Genomic DNA, 13,884 nt, shown 5'->3' with positions numbered 1-13,884 from the left:
TTTTTTGAAAATAAAAACCTTTAAATGAACAAAAAAAAAAAACAAAACAAAAACAATAGTTTCATAGAAATCCTAAATAAAGATTTTTATAGTATAATATACTATTCCCTCCGTTCCAAAATTATAGTTCATCTTTCCTTTTTTAGTTTATCCCAAAATAATAGTCCACTTCTAAAAATAAATAACATTTTTACCAAAATACTCTCTCATTATTACTTAACCAACTAAGCATTTAATGGAACATTAAATGCAAAGTAAGGACAAAACTGTCATTTTATTAAATAAAGTTAGTGGTAACTAATGCTTTTCTTAATATGTTTGTTTTTTGTCTGTGGACAATAATATTGGGAAGGAGTGAGTATAAGTTATAAAGTCTTCAAGTCCTAAACCTTAAACCGAAAACTAACTTAATTGACTACATAATACTCGCTTTATGTTTGAATTTGGTTTGAACTTTGATTTGTTAGTTTGAAACCAACCAACTCACATTAAAATAATATATTTGGAAAAAAGTTTCATCCAATTTTGCCTTTTTTTATAGTTTGTTAAGTATATTATCTACAGTCATAAGTCATTGTGTTTTTTATAAAGATAAATACAAAAAATAAACGATAATGTTTTCATGACAGAAAATAGAGATCAATTATTTTTGCATCATCATGTATTTTACAAGATAAGAGCGGCTTGTGTATGTATTTTAAAATATAAATTTATATACCAAAAGCATGGTATATGGTACAGTTATGTTTATCTTTTGTCATACATCATGATGCAGCATTATGCATAATCTCATCATCCATATGGATATGGGGTCCATGCATGAGCTTCATTCCACTTTTCCATAATACCTTCGACATGAAGCCCTTATAAAATGCTTGTGATCCTTCCACTAATCATGGTCCAAAGGCTAAACTAAAGTCTAAAGGTGTCATCTTTTCGTAATTATGAATTCAGTCCTTCAAGTACAAAACTCATGACAAAACAGTCCTTTCACTAAGATGATAGACATATAGTTTCTTCATGTGTAGTGCCATTTGGCTTGTATGGAAGTCATTTTCAAATGTTGTTTGAAAAATTCATACGTATCTCCATTGGTGTATCCATGCACAGATGTGACCCCTGATGTTGATGTGGAAATGATGGTTACGCTCTAACAAAAATAATAGTAAATTTATTGTCTCAATTTGAAACGAAATGGTTTATTTAAGAGAATCAATCGTTCTCATTCACAAATCACTAGATTTGATTGTTTTATTACATAATACAAAATCACATCACAGGAAACTGTCAAACATAGAATGTGACCATGTCAATCATACAAATTTGTAAAATGCAGTGTTTTAATGATTGTTTCCCGGTTTGACACTCGGATCAATCTCGTTTCCAAATTTTTTTAGTTTTTTTGCATACATATATACATCAATCCTATTACATAAAAAAAAATTAAAATGTAATAACAAAATAAAATATATTTTTAGATGAATACAAACACATAAAAAACTTCATAATATTTACCATTTTTAGTAACAAAATCACACTATTTAAGCTCTAAAGAAAAACTTATCAAATACATCAAAAAGAAAACATAAAAGGTAATAACAAACCAAAATATAGTTTTAGATTGAAACGCATAAAAAACTTTATAATATTTAACATTTTTAGTAGCAAAACCACACTACTTAAACTATAGACAAAAACGTATTAAAGAATTGATATAAAGAATTTTGAGGGTCTATAAAGTTGGTCGATATAAGCATTAGAAATCAAAATAAATGTTACTAGATTATCTCATATTTAAAAGTCTCATGTTCGCTCTCTACAATTGCGAATGATGGATAGTTATCAAATATGTGTTAAACCGAAGCTAATTTTCATGTGTAGAAAAGTGCACCAAAGTTCATTCCAGTCTAAAAGCATGCATTTGGTTGAACTGTTTCCTTCCCTTGTTCAGGCAGGCTGATACGAACCGAATTTTAAAACATCGGTAAAATGTAATACTAAATTCTTCAAATAAATTGTTTAACAAATGTAAAGTATTTCAGTGGGAAGGATTGAAGCTTGCTGATTTGTAAAAGGGAGATCATTATTTGCATCTACTAACATAATTATATCCGATAATTACAAATGATTAGTCGATTTTAAATTTTGTTAAAACAAGTGAATCATTTAAACCTAGATTGTTTTTGGGACATTAATCATAGTCTAAAGAGATGATATTTGGGTCCATCATTTAACATCCCTAAAGCAGAAAAAAGAAGACGAAAAACACAGAAAATATAACAAATCAAGTTGCTCCAGTTATATTTTGTTTAACATCATCATCCATCATTCATACTAGTCCAAAATCAAGAAAGTCATAGTTGAGAATATATTTCCTCAATCCTTAAAAAGTTGGCAAATTCACCATTTTGATTTAACCAGATTCACTCCCCTCTGGTGAAGCATTGTTGACATCATCATCCTCCTCAACAGGTGTCCCGGTCCCGGTCCCACCATTGCCTCTAGGAGCAGGGCTAGGGCTCCTACTGTGTCCATTTTCTTCAACAGGGACACCATCATCATCCTCCATGGGACTCCTACTCTTGGGCCGCCTTGGTGATGACGAAGGTGATCGGGCGGCGGTTCTGTCATCAGGCGATGGGCTGCTGCTGCGCTTCCTCCCTTTTGATGGTGGTGGTGAAGCCCCCCTGTGTCTCCTTGGGCTTCTCGATCTTCTTTCTGCACGTTCCATGCTCCTCTCTCTCTCCCTCTCCCTCTTTACAGGTGACCTTGATTGGCTATACATAATTCAATCAAAATAACACAAATTAATAATTAAAATATTACACAAATAAATGAAAGCATGTTGGTATTTCTTGCATCTAACAATAAAGACAAAGTAACCTGTAGCTACGACTCCTGCTAAAACTACGACTACGGCTTCTTCCACGCCTAGGTGGCGATGGGGTCCGCGAGTAACTCCTTCCACGCCTGCTTTCAGCACTTGATAACAAACAAACAAACAAAATTAAATTTTTCATTAATCAAATAATAATAATAATTAATAAAATAGCTTACTTGACTTTCTTTGGGCTATTCTGACAATTCCTTTCTATATGACCACGTTCACCACATCGATAGCATTTGTTCTTCCAATCACCAGCTTTACAGTCACGAGCCCAATGCCCATCAAGCCCACAATTAAAGCACCGCCCTGACCCCGGTGGAGGACCTCTCCCAAGAAACTCACGAGAACCACCATCACGGCCACCACCATCACGACCGCCACCATCACGCCCGCCGCCGCCACCGCCACGTGGAGCCTATTAAATTACCAAAAAAAATGTATTTTAATTGTCACAAGAAAAAAAAATTATATCAAAATTTTGGAAATTTCATTATTGATTTACCCCTTTAGCAAACTCCACCACTATTCGGCTTCCATCAACATCACGACCATTTAAGCTATATCTTGCATCATCAGCATCTCTTGCATCGCTGAATTCCTATAAGGGTATAAACAGAGAGAGAGGAGGGAAACGGTAAAATATATCAAGATAAGGGGTGGAATATTAAAAAAAAAGAGAAAGAAAAATTACATACCACAAAGGCAAAGTCGCGCTTCATATCCACATCGCGTATTCTGCGTTAAATGGATTCCAGAAATAGTAAGGCCATCACATCATGACATTAAGTACCCACAAAGGGTTTTGATACGTTTACTTCGCCCCTCAAAGATGAACTAAACACCAGTTTTGAGATTGTTTGCCATTTCCATCAAAAAAACACGCAAAACAATTTAGAAAGATTCGCCAAAAGTCTCCCTACAGAATCTCCCCACCAAGGGCAACCTCTCACCATAGACCTTCATAAAGATCATTCAAGTTAATTTTTTTACTTGATGGATGGCACTTTTTTTTTCTTTTTTAAAACGAGGGGCTGTTGAATATATCAAAACTAAGCCAGTAATGGCAATGGTTTAGTTTTGTACACACCTTCAAGTAGAATGTCCAAGAAGGAAAAGGGCTATGCAAAACTACTAGTACTACCCAAAAGTGAATATATGAAGGTACAATGGTGCATAGACATCATTGAGGCTTATGTAACATGATGAACATAAAGGGATATGCATAACTATATCAAACAGACAGATCACAGAAATAGTGTTAATAATAGTTAATAGTTGAATGCTAACCTTCCATATCTGCTAAAAATGTCTTCCAAATCACGAGATCTTGTACGTGAAGCCAGGTGGCCAACATAGAGACGAGTGCTGCCATGGCGATCATCATAACGAGGCATATTTCCTACATAACAATAAAGATTATTAAAAATCAAAATAACATCAAACAATTTTTTCAGAAGCAAACAACCACCTTGAATCTTTATAAGAGAATAAAACATAGCTTAATGAACAAATCAGAATCCCTCTTAGCACTATTTTGATTATAATTGCAAATGGGTGGACATTTAGGCAATGTAACATGTACACCAAGTTCCCAAGTAAGCATACAATACATTCCATGTACCCAAAAATTCGAAAAAAATTTACTTGTTCAGACATTTGACTATTCATCCACAACATTTTAGCAAATATGAAAATAACAAGTTAAAAAAATTGTCATATTTTAATGTTCTTTTCCATCAGAAAGACTATGCATGAAACCATTGTGGGATTCAGGTCAGATTAATTCGTAAATGATGATGGATATCACTCCTAGCTAAAGACAATGAGGTTACAAAAGTGTTAAAGATTATTGGGATGAATTGCTCAATAGAAACATTAAAGAGCATGTACAGGAACCGGTGACTCTTTTATTGACACTAGTAGAAAATTTGTATGATTAGCATGTTGAATGTAAAGAAAGCGCTTTGATAGATCAAAGCAAGTAAACCTCCAAGGTTTGAAACCATCCTTATTACAGGAAACAAATTCTGTTAAAAATTGAAAATAAATATCAATTTCGAAGTCCAAGACAATCCGTTCGCTTTTCCCGAAGAGAGCGTAATTTATAGCCAAGTCGTCTAAAACACCAAAGAGGCTAGAAAGATTATACAGATTGTTTTTATATCAACACAGAAACATATAATAATCAAGAAGAACAAAAGAATATCCTGAATGTAAAGTAAGGAGAAAAAACATGAAGTTAACAGATCCAGATCCACCAAACTAAAACCTTTGAAATTATATGGATTCAAGTATTTGCATATAAGCGCGCAAGTATTAAAGAATATCGAAAAACCAGATGCCCGCACACAAAGAGGTACCTGAAGAAGGCGGAAGTTCGTACAAAACCCTAGATTTGAGTTTCTCGCTTTTTGGGAGTCCGGAAAGAGATAAAAGACTTTGACAGATTTATATAGCGATTGGATGTCCAAATCCGCAGTTATTATTATTATTATTTTTTTTGGATTTTTTAGGTATATTAAAAAAATATACAATACAATGCATCCATCTCCTAATTAATTTTCAAATTGAAAATGTATTATTTAAAAAGTTTCAAAAATAAATTTCATATAACAAGTTTCTTAGGTGGCATTTGGATCGTATAATGTTTTTAAATATTTGAAATTTATCAAAAAATTGAAATATATAAGGAATTGTAAGTCAATTCCATGTTTTGTTTGGTTGACATTAAATAGAATTTGAATCTAATTTTATATATTTGTTTAGTTGGCAAAAAATAAAATTGAAATAATATAAAATAGCATAATTGTCCTTGTTTTTTGCTTCATTTTATTTTGTTTTATAACTTATATATAAGCATATATTATATAAATTAAAAAAGAATAGTAAGTTGTGGTTGTGACAATGGTGGAAGATGGTGGTGGTAGTGGTAGTGTGGGCGGTGATGTGGTTTGTAGTGGAGATGGTAATGACTGACGGTGGTGATGGAGGTGGTGGCGAAGGTGAGTTTGGTGGTAGTGGAGGAGGGGGTGGTGGTGGTGGCAATGGCAGTGGTGGTAGATGTAACGTCCCAAAAATACTAAGTAAGTTTTTTTATTTTTAAGTCAACCAAAACCATCAATCATTCATTTCAAAAACCAATCAAGTGTGACAATGTAGAAAATAGTTATCAGAGTACAGATCAAAATCATAGAATGCGGAACACCGGTGGATGTTGTGCGATCATGACAGGCCCTTCCACTTCAAACCAAATGAACCTAAAACCATAAACATAAATTGTAAGCGCAAAGGTTAGTGAGTTCACCAAAATATCACATACCATACATACATCGGGTCCTGCCCGGTACATGTCTGTTAATAACATGTAATGGGCATCGTCTTACACATATAATGGGCACCGCCCAAACATACATACAAATACATGCAAGAGTCACAAAGACAACTAGGCGGTAATCATGGGTGGTGGTCTTAGCAATGATGTGGGGTAATCACGAAGGTGGTGGTGGCGGTTGTGGTGGTTGTAGAGGGGTTTCATATGTATTGTTAAAAATAAAAAGGATAATTTATTTGGGATATAATTTATTTTCACTAAATGGAATAAAAGTTTGACTCATTCAAGAATCTAGTTCTTTTCAAAACTTAAACCAAACATAAGAAAGTGTTGAAATTGGATTATAATTCCTTATAATTCCAACAAACCAAATGTCCCCTTAGTTCGATGGAAAGTGTGTTTGGCCTAACAGTAGCAAGGTGTTGATATTGTCCCTCCCTTAAGGGGTTATGAGAGTTCAAGTCTTGTAGTGGACTGAAAAAGTAGTTTAGGAGTAGAATTTAGTGGGTGTATGTTAGTTGTTAAAAAAATATGTTAGTTCGGTTATGAATTGATAAATGAATTTTTTAAAACAAATTATATAACAATGTTTTCAGTGTGTTGATGTACCACCTTTGTCGTATTCCTTTGTGAGACTTTGGTTGAGGTACGGCCATATACAGTCCTACTAACACCCATGTCGACTTAAGTTGACACTTTTGTCGACTCAATTTTTGTAACATCCCAAAAATCACAATAAAATGTTTCATTTTTAAATCAATAGGAATCGTTGTTTTTAAACAAAACCCAAAGCAAAACCAAACGTTTACAAAACATTGTTCTCAAAAATAGAAATCATATATATCAGAGTGTCCCAAATCAGTATCATCAAAACCAAGAGGATGTGCATGATCATGTCGTCGCTTTTCCCACGGTCATCTAAAGTACCTGAAACATAAACCGAAACTATAAGTCAAAGCTTAGTGAGTTCCCCCCAAAGTACCACACACTGTTTGGTGGTCAAACCAACAAATAATGGGATAAAATAATAATAATAAAGTACAAGTCACCGCTACTACGTACACTAAAGATAGTATAGAGTAAACAGGGTCAGTCCACAGGAATACGGGATTTCTTATTTAGCCATGTTCTCACACATCATACAATCAATGTTAAAATGGGGGGTTTTGTATGACTTCAAATTAAACCTCATAAACAAACAAATTTTATACTAAAATTCAATAAGTAAAAGACATTTATGATTCTGATTCCATTGTATGTGTTATGTTGTAGATATAATATGACTATAATTCATGTTCAATCTAGGTTGGTATTTAGATATTAATAAACTCTAATATCCAAGTTAACAAAAGCATTTCATTCAAAATATGTTCTTTAAATAAAACTTAATTTAGTTAATTTAATTCAAATAGGCTCTTGCATCAAATTACTAAATGACATTAAGTTTTTGCAACAATTACCAACAATATCCAACATTCCTCATAAGTTCGGGAATATGAACATCTAATCTTTGATTACACTACTTTTTGATGTATTTACAACCAATCAAGTGCATGTTACTAACATCAGATCATAAAACATATACGAATTTCACAATTTGACTAACTAGATTGATAAGAACTCTGATTCATTGATCAAGTGAAAAGAGAACCAATCAAACATATGTTTAAGACCAAATCAAAGATTACTTGATGATAAACATAAAATCAAGTGCAAATTACAATCTAACAACAAACACGTAAGAATTTGGAATCAGAAATGATAGAGAAGTTAGCCACACATGGCTAACTCAAACTAAAAATTCAACTAGATTTGATCTTCAAATCAACTTATAAAATGCAAATTAAAGTGTGTCCAAAGTGCTAAGTAGTGATATGATCTCCCAAAATCGCCCTCTCCAAGTCCCAAGTCGAAGTTATGTCTCAATGTGCCAGCCACCAAAGATAAATTGGAAGTTACAATTTCAAAATCCATCAGATCACGTTACACGCCCCATGTAACGCATGCCTTGCCGTTACACGGCCGTGTAATGGCCCTCCTGTGCTGAATACATGTAAAACACAGCCACGTAATGTATGCCTTGCCAAAGCGCGGGTCGTGTAACGCAGTACAAAATAGTCAATTTCTGATTTTTTTCATTTCTTCAACTTAGCTCTGAAAATTCCGAAATTTCACCGAGAGCTTCCCTCGAACATCCTAAGCATACTCTAATCTTCAAATTACCCTGAAACATCCACAGAAAATGGTGAAATATCGATAGATCCTCGATAATGTCCCTCAATGCAAAATGCATGAAAGTTACATTAAAAATGCAATGCAATGCTATAAATAAACATGAAATTAACCTATGAAAAGGTGCAATTTATGCACCTAACAAATCTCCCCAAGCTTGAACCCTTTCTTGTCCTCAAGAAAGAACAAGAAAAGTTTAGACTGATGAGAATAAAAGAACGCAGAACAAAGGAAAATCAAAATCCAAACTTTTGAAACATAACGCAATAACCAAAACAAACATGAAAAATATCCAACCCAATTAACCTCATTTTTGTAGCATAGTTGAGAATGTACTTGTTGTGCCTTGAGTTAACTTGGCATTAGTCTCACAATATTATATAACAGTAAAAACAAAACTTTTGGCCACTCCCTAATGTAACAGAATCCAAATTCACAACACTTGTTCACTCTTACTAGAATTGAGTCAACACATGGAACTAATTGTGGTCTTACTCTCGTGAAAACACATGTGATGAAAAATATGCTCAACCGTCTTTATTTCACAAAATATGACAATGACCGACTCCAGCTATTTGTTGATTAACAACAATCTTTTTCTAAAAAAAAATCTTTTCTAAAAATTCCTTAAAATTTACCCAGATTGGATAAATGTTTCAAACCACTTACACCAGTCAAAGTAGTTAACAATCAGTCCCAATGTCATAAGTTCAAATCCAAGTCCAAGGGAATCTTTTGGCAGCCAAGCGTTTTTACTAACTTGAGTACATACAATAATGCATATTATTCAAGTAAACTATAAACATAAATATATACATACCATCTAATTATATTTTTCCTACAAATAAAGCTCATGGATTTCTTTGAAATCCATGTAACGGGCTTCCAACCAACACATCCAGGTCATATGACCTTGGTGTGCTATATTTAAAGAAATCCCTCGGGTTTACTGGCCCGTGTAACATCCTGTTTCGGATTGTCCGTGATTAGGGTTCGTGGTCTGCAACACGGGCATGAGGAAGTCCCAGGGTTGCGACGAGTTGCTAGAAGCGTAGGGCATCTCGTCACCTTTCCGTGGATATGAGGTTCATTGGAAATGAAGTTATATCGAGGAAGCAATGGAAGTTTGAAGTTTTGGCAGGAATAATCCCTTATTTGAGAAAGGTGGCAGCTGAGTACGATGGGCGTACGTGTGTGTACACTTAGCGTACTCATGTGCGTGATTTTTAAGCGGAACCACCTGGTATGTTGGGCATACTAGGTACAAAGTGAAAACCCTAATTTTGGGTGTGTCCCTATATAAAGAATGAGATGGCCTCATTCCTGGCCACCATCCTCGGATTTCAAACCCTCTTAAACCCTAAACCTTCGTTCATGGAGCTTGTGAGTGCATTTGAGAGCCTTTGAGTGTTATGTGTGTTCTTGGAGTGAAGAAGAAGCTTTGGAGAAGAAGGAGTGAGAGTCCAGGCCCTTGGATCTGAGCATATCTATGTTGGGAGCTTCATATAGAGGTATAAAGTTTCAAACTTTCTCACTCTTTTGATTTGTGCATCTTAGTATAGTATTTTTGGGTTTTTGTCCCAAAAGTTGGAGACTTTATGAGATATTGAGATCCATAGACTTTGATCAACCCCTTTTGTTAGGGTCGAAATGTTGTAATAGTCGAAGTTTGTATTTAGGGTCTTCGAACATTTTTGTAATGTATTTTACTAGGGCATAATATTCGAAGCTTCATGTTTAGTCCTTAGTATATTTTTTGTACGCTTTTCTCTTCTATAAATAGGAGTGGTTACTAGTGTCTTAGTAACGAAGTCTTTACATAATATTCATTGTACTCTGTAAAATTTGCAAAAGCGTAATAGAGCCAAACAGATCATATTTACATCGGTGTTCAAATCTTTCAATTCTACTTTGAATTTACACTCTAATTCGTTCAATACTTGATTCATTGTCTCATCAATTGGTATCAGAGCAGGAATCATATCTCTGATCTGATTTTCACTTTGTTCAAAAGGTTTTTTAGTCAACTTTTTGATTCAAAAGTTTCCGCACTTTTTGAAAGTGAAAAATTGTTTAGATCTAAGTCTGTGATTCGATTCTGCACTTAATTCATTAAATCGAGTGTTCTAAGAGTGATTGTGATTTGAATCATACAGTTTGTTGTCAAATTCTCAAAGTTTCTTCAAAAATTCTCAAGGATCTATTCCGTACAACAATGGCGTCATTCAATCTGAATTCCATGACTTCATTTTCTCATCTTCTAGGATCATCCACCAAAATTCCTATGCTCATCCCTGAGTATTACGATCAGTGGGCTGATCGTATGCAGGATTATCTCAATGGATTGGATGAAGAACTGTGGAATTGCATTTCTGGCAATCTCAATCCACCATCGAATGTTCAACCAATTGGTTCTTCCTCTGGAAACTCTGAAGTTGAAAATCAATCTGATCGTCTGAAAAAGCTGGATAAAAGGTGTGTAAGAGAGCTAAGAGGAGCTTTGCCTCCAGTTGTTTACAACTACGTGAGGAGTTGTACAACTGCAAAGGAAATCTGGAACAATCTCAAGGAAAAATTTCAGGGAAGTGAGAAGACGAAAGTTAATTCTGTGAAGCAATGTTTAGTGGAGCTGAAGGACTTCAGACAGAAAGATGGTGAAACAATTGAAGTTTATTACGATCGTCTTAATGAATTGATATATCGATGCAATCGATATGGTATCACCAGATCAGCCATGGAATTCACTCTGATATTTGTTATGGGACTTCGAAAGGAATGGCGTAGTGTGAGCATGATGATGAAGAATCAACAGAGCTTTGATACGTCAACATTGAATGACTTGTACAACCAACTTAAGACTCATGAAAGCGAAGTGAACGAAATAGCTGAAGAATCGAAGGCTATGTTGGGAGGTCCACTAGCTTTGGTTTCGAAGATCTCTGAAAAAGATGCTGAGAAAGATGCTTCGGATGAAGATGAAGGGTTCATCATGAACTCAGATGATGAGGCAGTTGCCTTTTATTCAAACAATCGTGTGAAAAAGTTCTTCAAAAAGCCTTTCAATCCGAAGGCAAAGTCGTCTGAGACAAAAGGGAACTTTCTGAGTAAAGTGTTGGGGAAGAGAAAAAGAAAGATGAGATGAAAGATTCAAAGCCTGTTGAGGGAAAGTCTGAGAAGAAGCTAAAGGGAGATGCTGGGATTGATTGTCATTATTGCAATGGTGCTAATCACCTTGCTAATGACTGTATGCTTCGAAAGAAGGATGAGAGAAAGAATAAGGTCAAGGATGAGGCGTACTATGCTGAAAAGTTGGAGGAGGTTCGTGCGAAAGACAAGAATTTGTCTCTGGTTGCAAAGGGTGCGAATGAGGATGAAGATGGTACTTATCAAATCTGGTCATCTGGATCAGATGATGAGGAAATGCGAAATCCAACCCATGGAGCTATGTTTGCAAAAATGGAGGAAGAATCAGAGGAGGAAACATACGAAGTGCATGGAAGATGCTTCATATCAAAAGCTGCTGACAAATCACCAATGACCACAAAGGTACGAAACATTCTTGAATCTTTTAATATTCCAGTACATGCTTATAATTCTGAATTAGTATATTTTGATGAAACTGTTACTTATTTTGATTCGATTGTGGTATCTGCTAGCAATGAGGCTAAGAAGCTGTCAATGCAATTGCTAGAGACACAGAAGAAATTAGATTCGAAAATCACTAAGATAGATTGTCTAGAACTTCAAATAACGAATATCATGGTTGATAGGGACAATTTATCTAGTGATAATAAACTGTTGTTAGCACAAAGAAACATTTACTGTAATGCTGCTAAAAGATTATATGGGAAAATAACTGAACTTCATCATTCATGCGAAATCAGTAAAGAACAACATAGAAAATTGCTGCCATTTTTAGCTTATGAAAGAGCTAAGGTAGATAACATTTCGTATGACTGTGAAAAAGAAATAGCTGATTTTGACAAAGTTCTGAATGACAAGTATAGATATGGAATTGTCAAAGTTGATGAATGTCTTGATTCGAATGATTTAGTTAACATTGTAAATGATACTTTGACTAAATCTGAACAAATTCACATTTTGAAAAAGACTGAGAATTCATCATCTGATTCTCAATCTAATTTTGCTGATATTGAAGATAATTCTGACAATATTAGTGAAATTAGTGAGCTTGAAGATGTTGATTGTTCTCAGTTGTCTATTGTTAATGTTGCTTCGAATTCTAAAGGGAAAGAAAAAGTTAAGGATTTGATAGTTGAGAAAGAAACTGATATTCCCTCAACTTCGAAAGTTAGTGAAATGAACTTCGTGGATCTCAAAGATTACCAAACTGATGATAGTGATGATGAAGATGTAGAGAAAGTTTCGAAAGAAAAGAAATCTTCAAAGGAAGAAGTAATTCCACGAATAGTTGTTGACCAAGTGTATGGTGATACACAAAAGTTCGAAAAAGTGATGAATGAAAAAGGTGAACATTATCTTGAAACAAACACGGTGGTTTTTCCAAATTTCAAATGCACAGATGATGTCATTTTTCCAAATCAAGTTTTCGTAACTATCGGAAATGTTGAGAATATCAAACCAGAGTTCAAGAAGATGGTTGAGGAGGATAATTCAAAAACAACTGAGGAAGGTTTTTTCGCAAATCAAAACACAGTTGAAAACAACTTAACAAAGAATTCATATATTTTTCAACGACAAAAACCACAAAAACAATGGGTTGAAAAATCAAAAGTTGAAAAAGAGAAAGTAATTCGTGTTGAAAAGGAAAATGAAAAAGTTGTCAAATTAAACTCTAAGGAATTTAAAGATCAAATTGACAAATTTTCGAAGGAAAACAACATTTCAAAAAGACAAGCACGAAAGAAAATATTTTGGCAAAATATTGAGTCTCAAAAGATGTCTGAATCACAATCCATCAAAAAGGTTTTCAACGTTAAAAATGATTCTTTTTCAAAAACTTAACAATCATCTCAATGAAATCAAACAAGGTCTGAAGTACATAAGCAAACAAAGTTTTCGAAAGTTTCTGAAACTAACAAAACAAAAGATTTTTCAGAAAGATCCAATTCAAATCAAAAAGTTTTTCAACGTCAACATTTTAAATCAAAAATTGATACATCCTATGCTTACTCTTATGTTACCAAACCCAAAGTTGATTTTGTACCTCAAAAGCCAAATTTTCCTAATTACACAAAGAAAGAAACTATGAGGACGTCACGGGAAAAAGGAATGACTTCAAGGAAGAACATTGATCATTGGCTTGACGGAAGAGGAAAAATGTATCAGTCAAATAAATATTCAAAAGAGCAAATTCATGAAGCATACGAAAAGTATGTCAATACTTCTTCGAATGGCAGCTCATCATCTAAGGATTCGAATATCTCAGTCAAAACATGGAGACCTGTCACAA

The 13,884-nt window shown here is 34.2% G+C and overlaps 1 protein-coding gene across 1 annotated transcript; it reads right to left on the bottom strand.

Annotated features, from left to right (window-relative positions):
• Window positions 1-2,277: 2,277 nt before the first annotated feature.
• LOC145161183 (uncharacterized) lies at window positions 2,278-5,331 on the bottom strand. Its single transcript, XM_079080672.1, has 7 exons — window positions 5,248-5,331; window positions 4,175-4,286; window positions 3,583-3,622; window positions 3,390-3,485; window positions 3,058-3,302; window positions 2,884-2,982; window positions 2,278-2,777 (listed from the first exon to the last, which is right to left on the bottom strand). Exons 2-7 carry the CDS (start codon window positions 4,279-4,281, stop codon window positions 2,414-2,416), a joined length of 951 nt encoding a protein of 316 aa, XP_078936798.1. The 5' UTR covers window positions 4,282-4,286; window positions 5,248-5,331; the 3' UTR covers window positions 2,278-2,413.
• Window positions 5,332-13,884: the final 8,553 nt, after the last annotated feature.

The sequence above is a fragment of the Lactuca virosa genome, chromosome 2 (assembly GCF_052849685.1).
Source record: "Lactuca virosa cultivar CGN04683 chromosome 2, Lactuca_virosa_CGN04683_v6, whole genome shotgun sequence".
In the NCBI taxonomy this organism is placed as follows: domain Eukaryota; kingdom Viridiplantae; phylum Streptophyta; class Magnoliopsida; order Asterales; family Asteraceae; genus Lactuca; species Lactuca virosa.
The sequence above is the reverse complement of the archived record's forward strand: the minus strand, read 5'-3'. Positions and strand labels throughout refer to the sequence as shown.

Bases quoted from the DNA above. Each gene is read 5' to 3' on its own strand.
- LOC145161183 (XM_079080672.1), bottom strand. From the start codon at position 4,281: ATGCCTCGTTATGATGATCGCCATGGCAGCACTCGTCTCTATGTTGGC. The intron at 2,983-3,057 runs GTAAGCTATTTT...TTTGTTATCAAG, and splicing joins AATAGCCCAAAGAAAGTCAA to TGCTGAAAGCAGGCGTGGAA. The intron at 2,778-2,883 runs GTTACTTTGTCT...AATTATGTATAG, and splicing joins AGCAGGAGTCGTAGCTACAG to CCAATCAAGGTCACCTGTAA.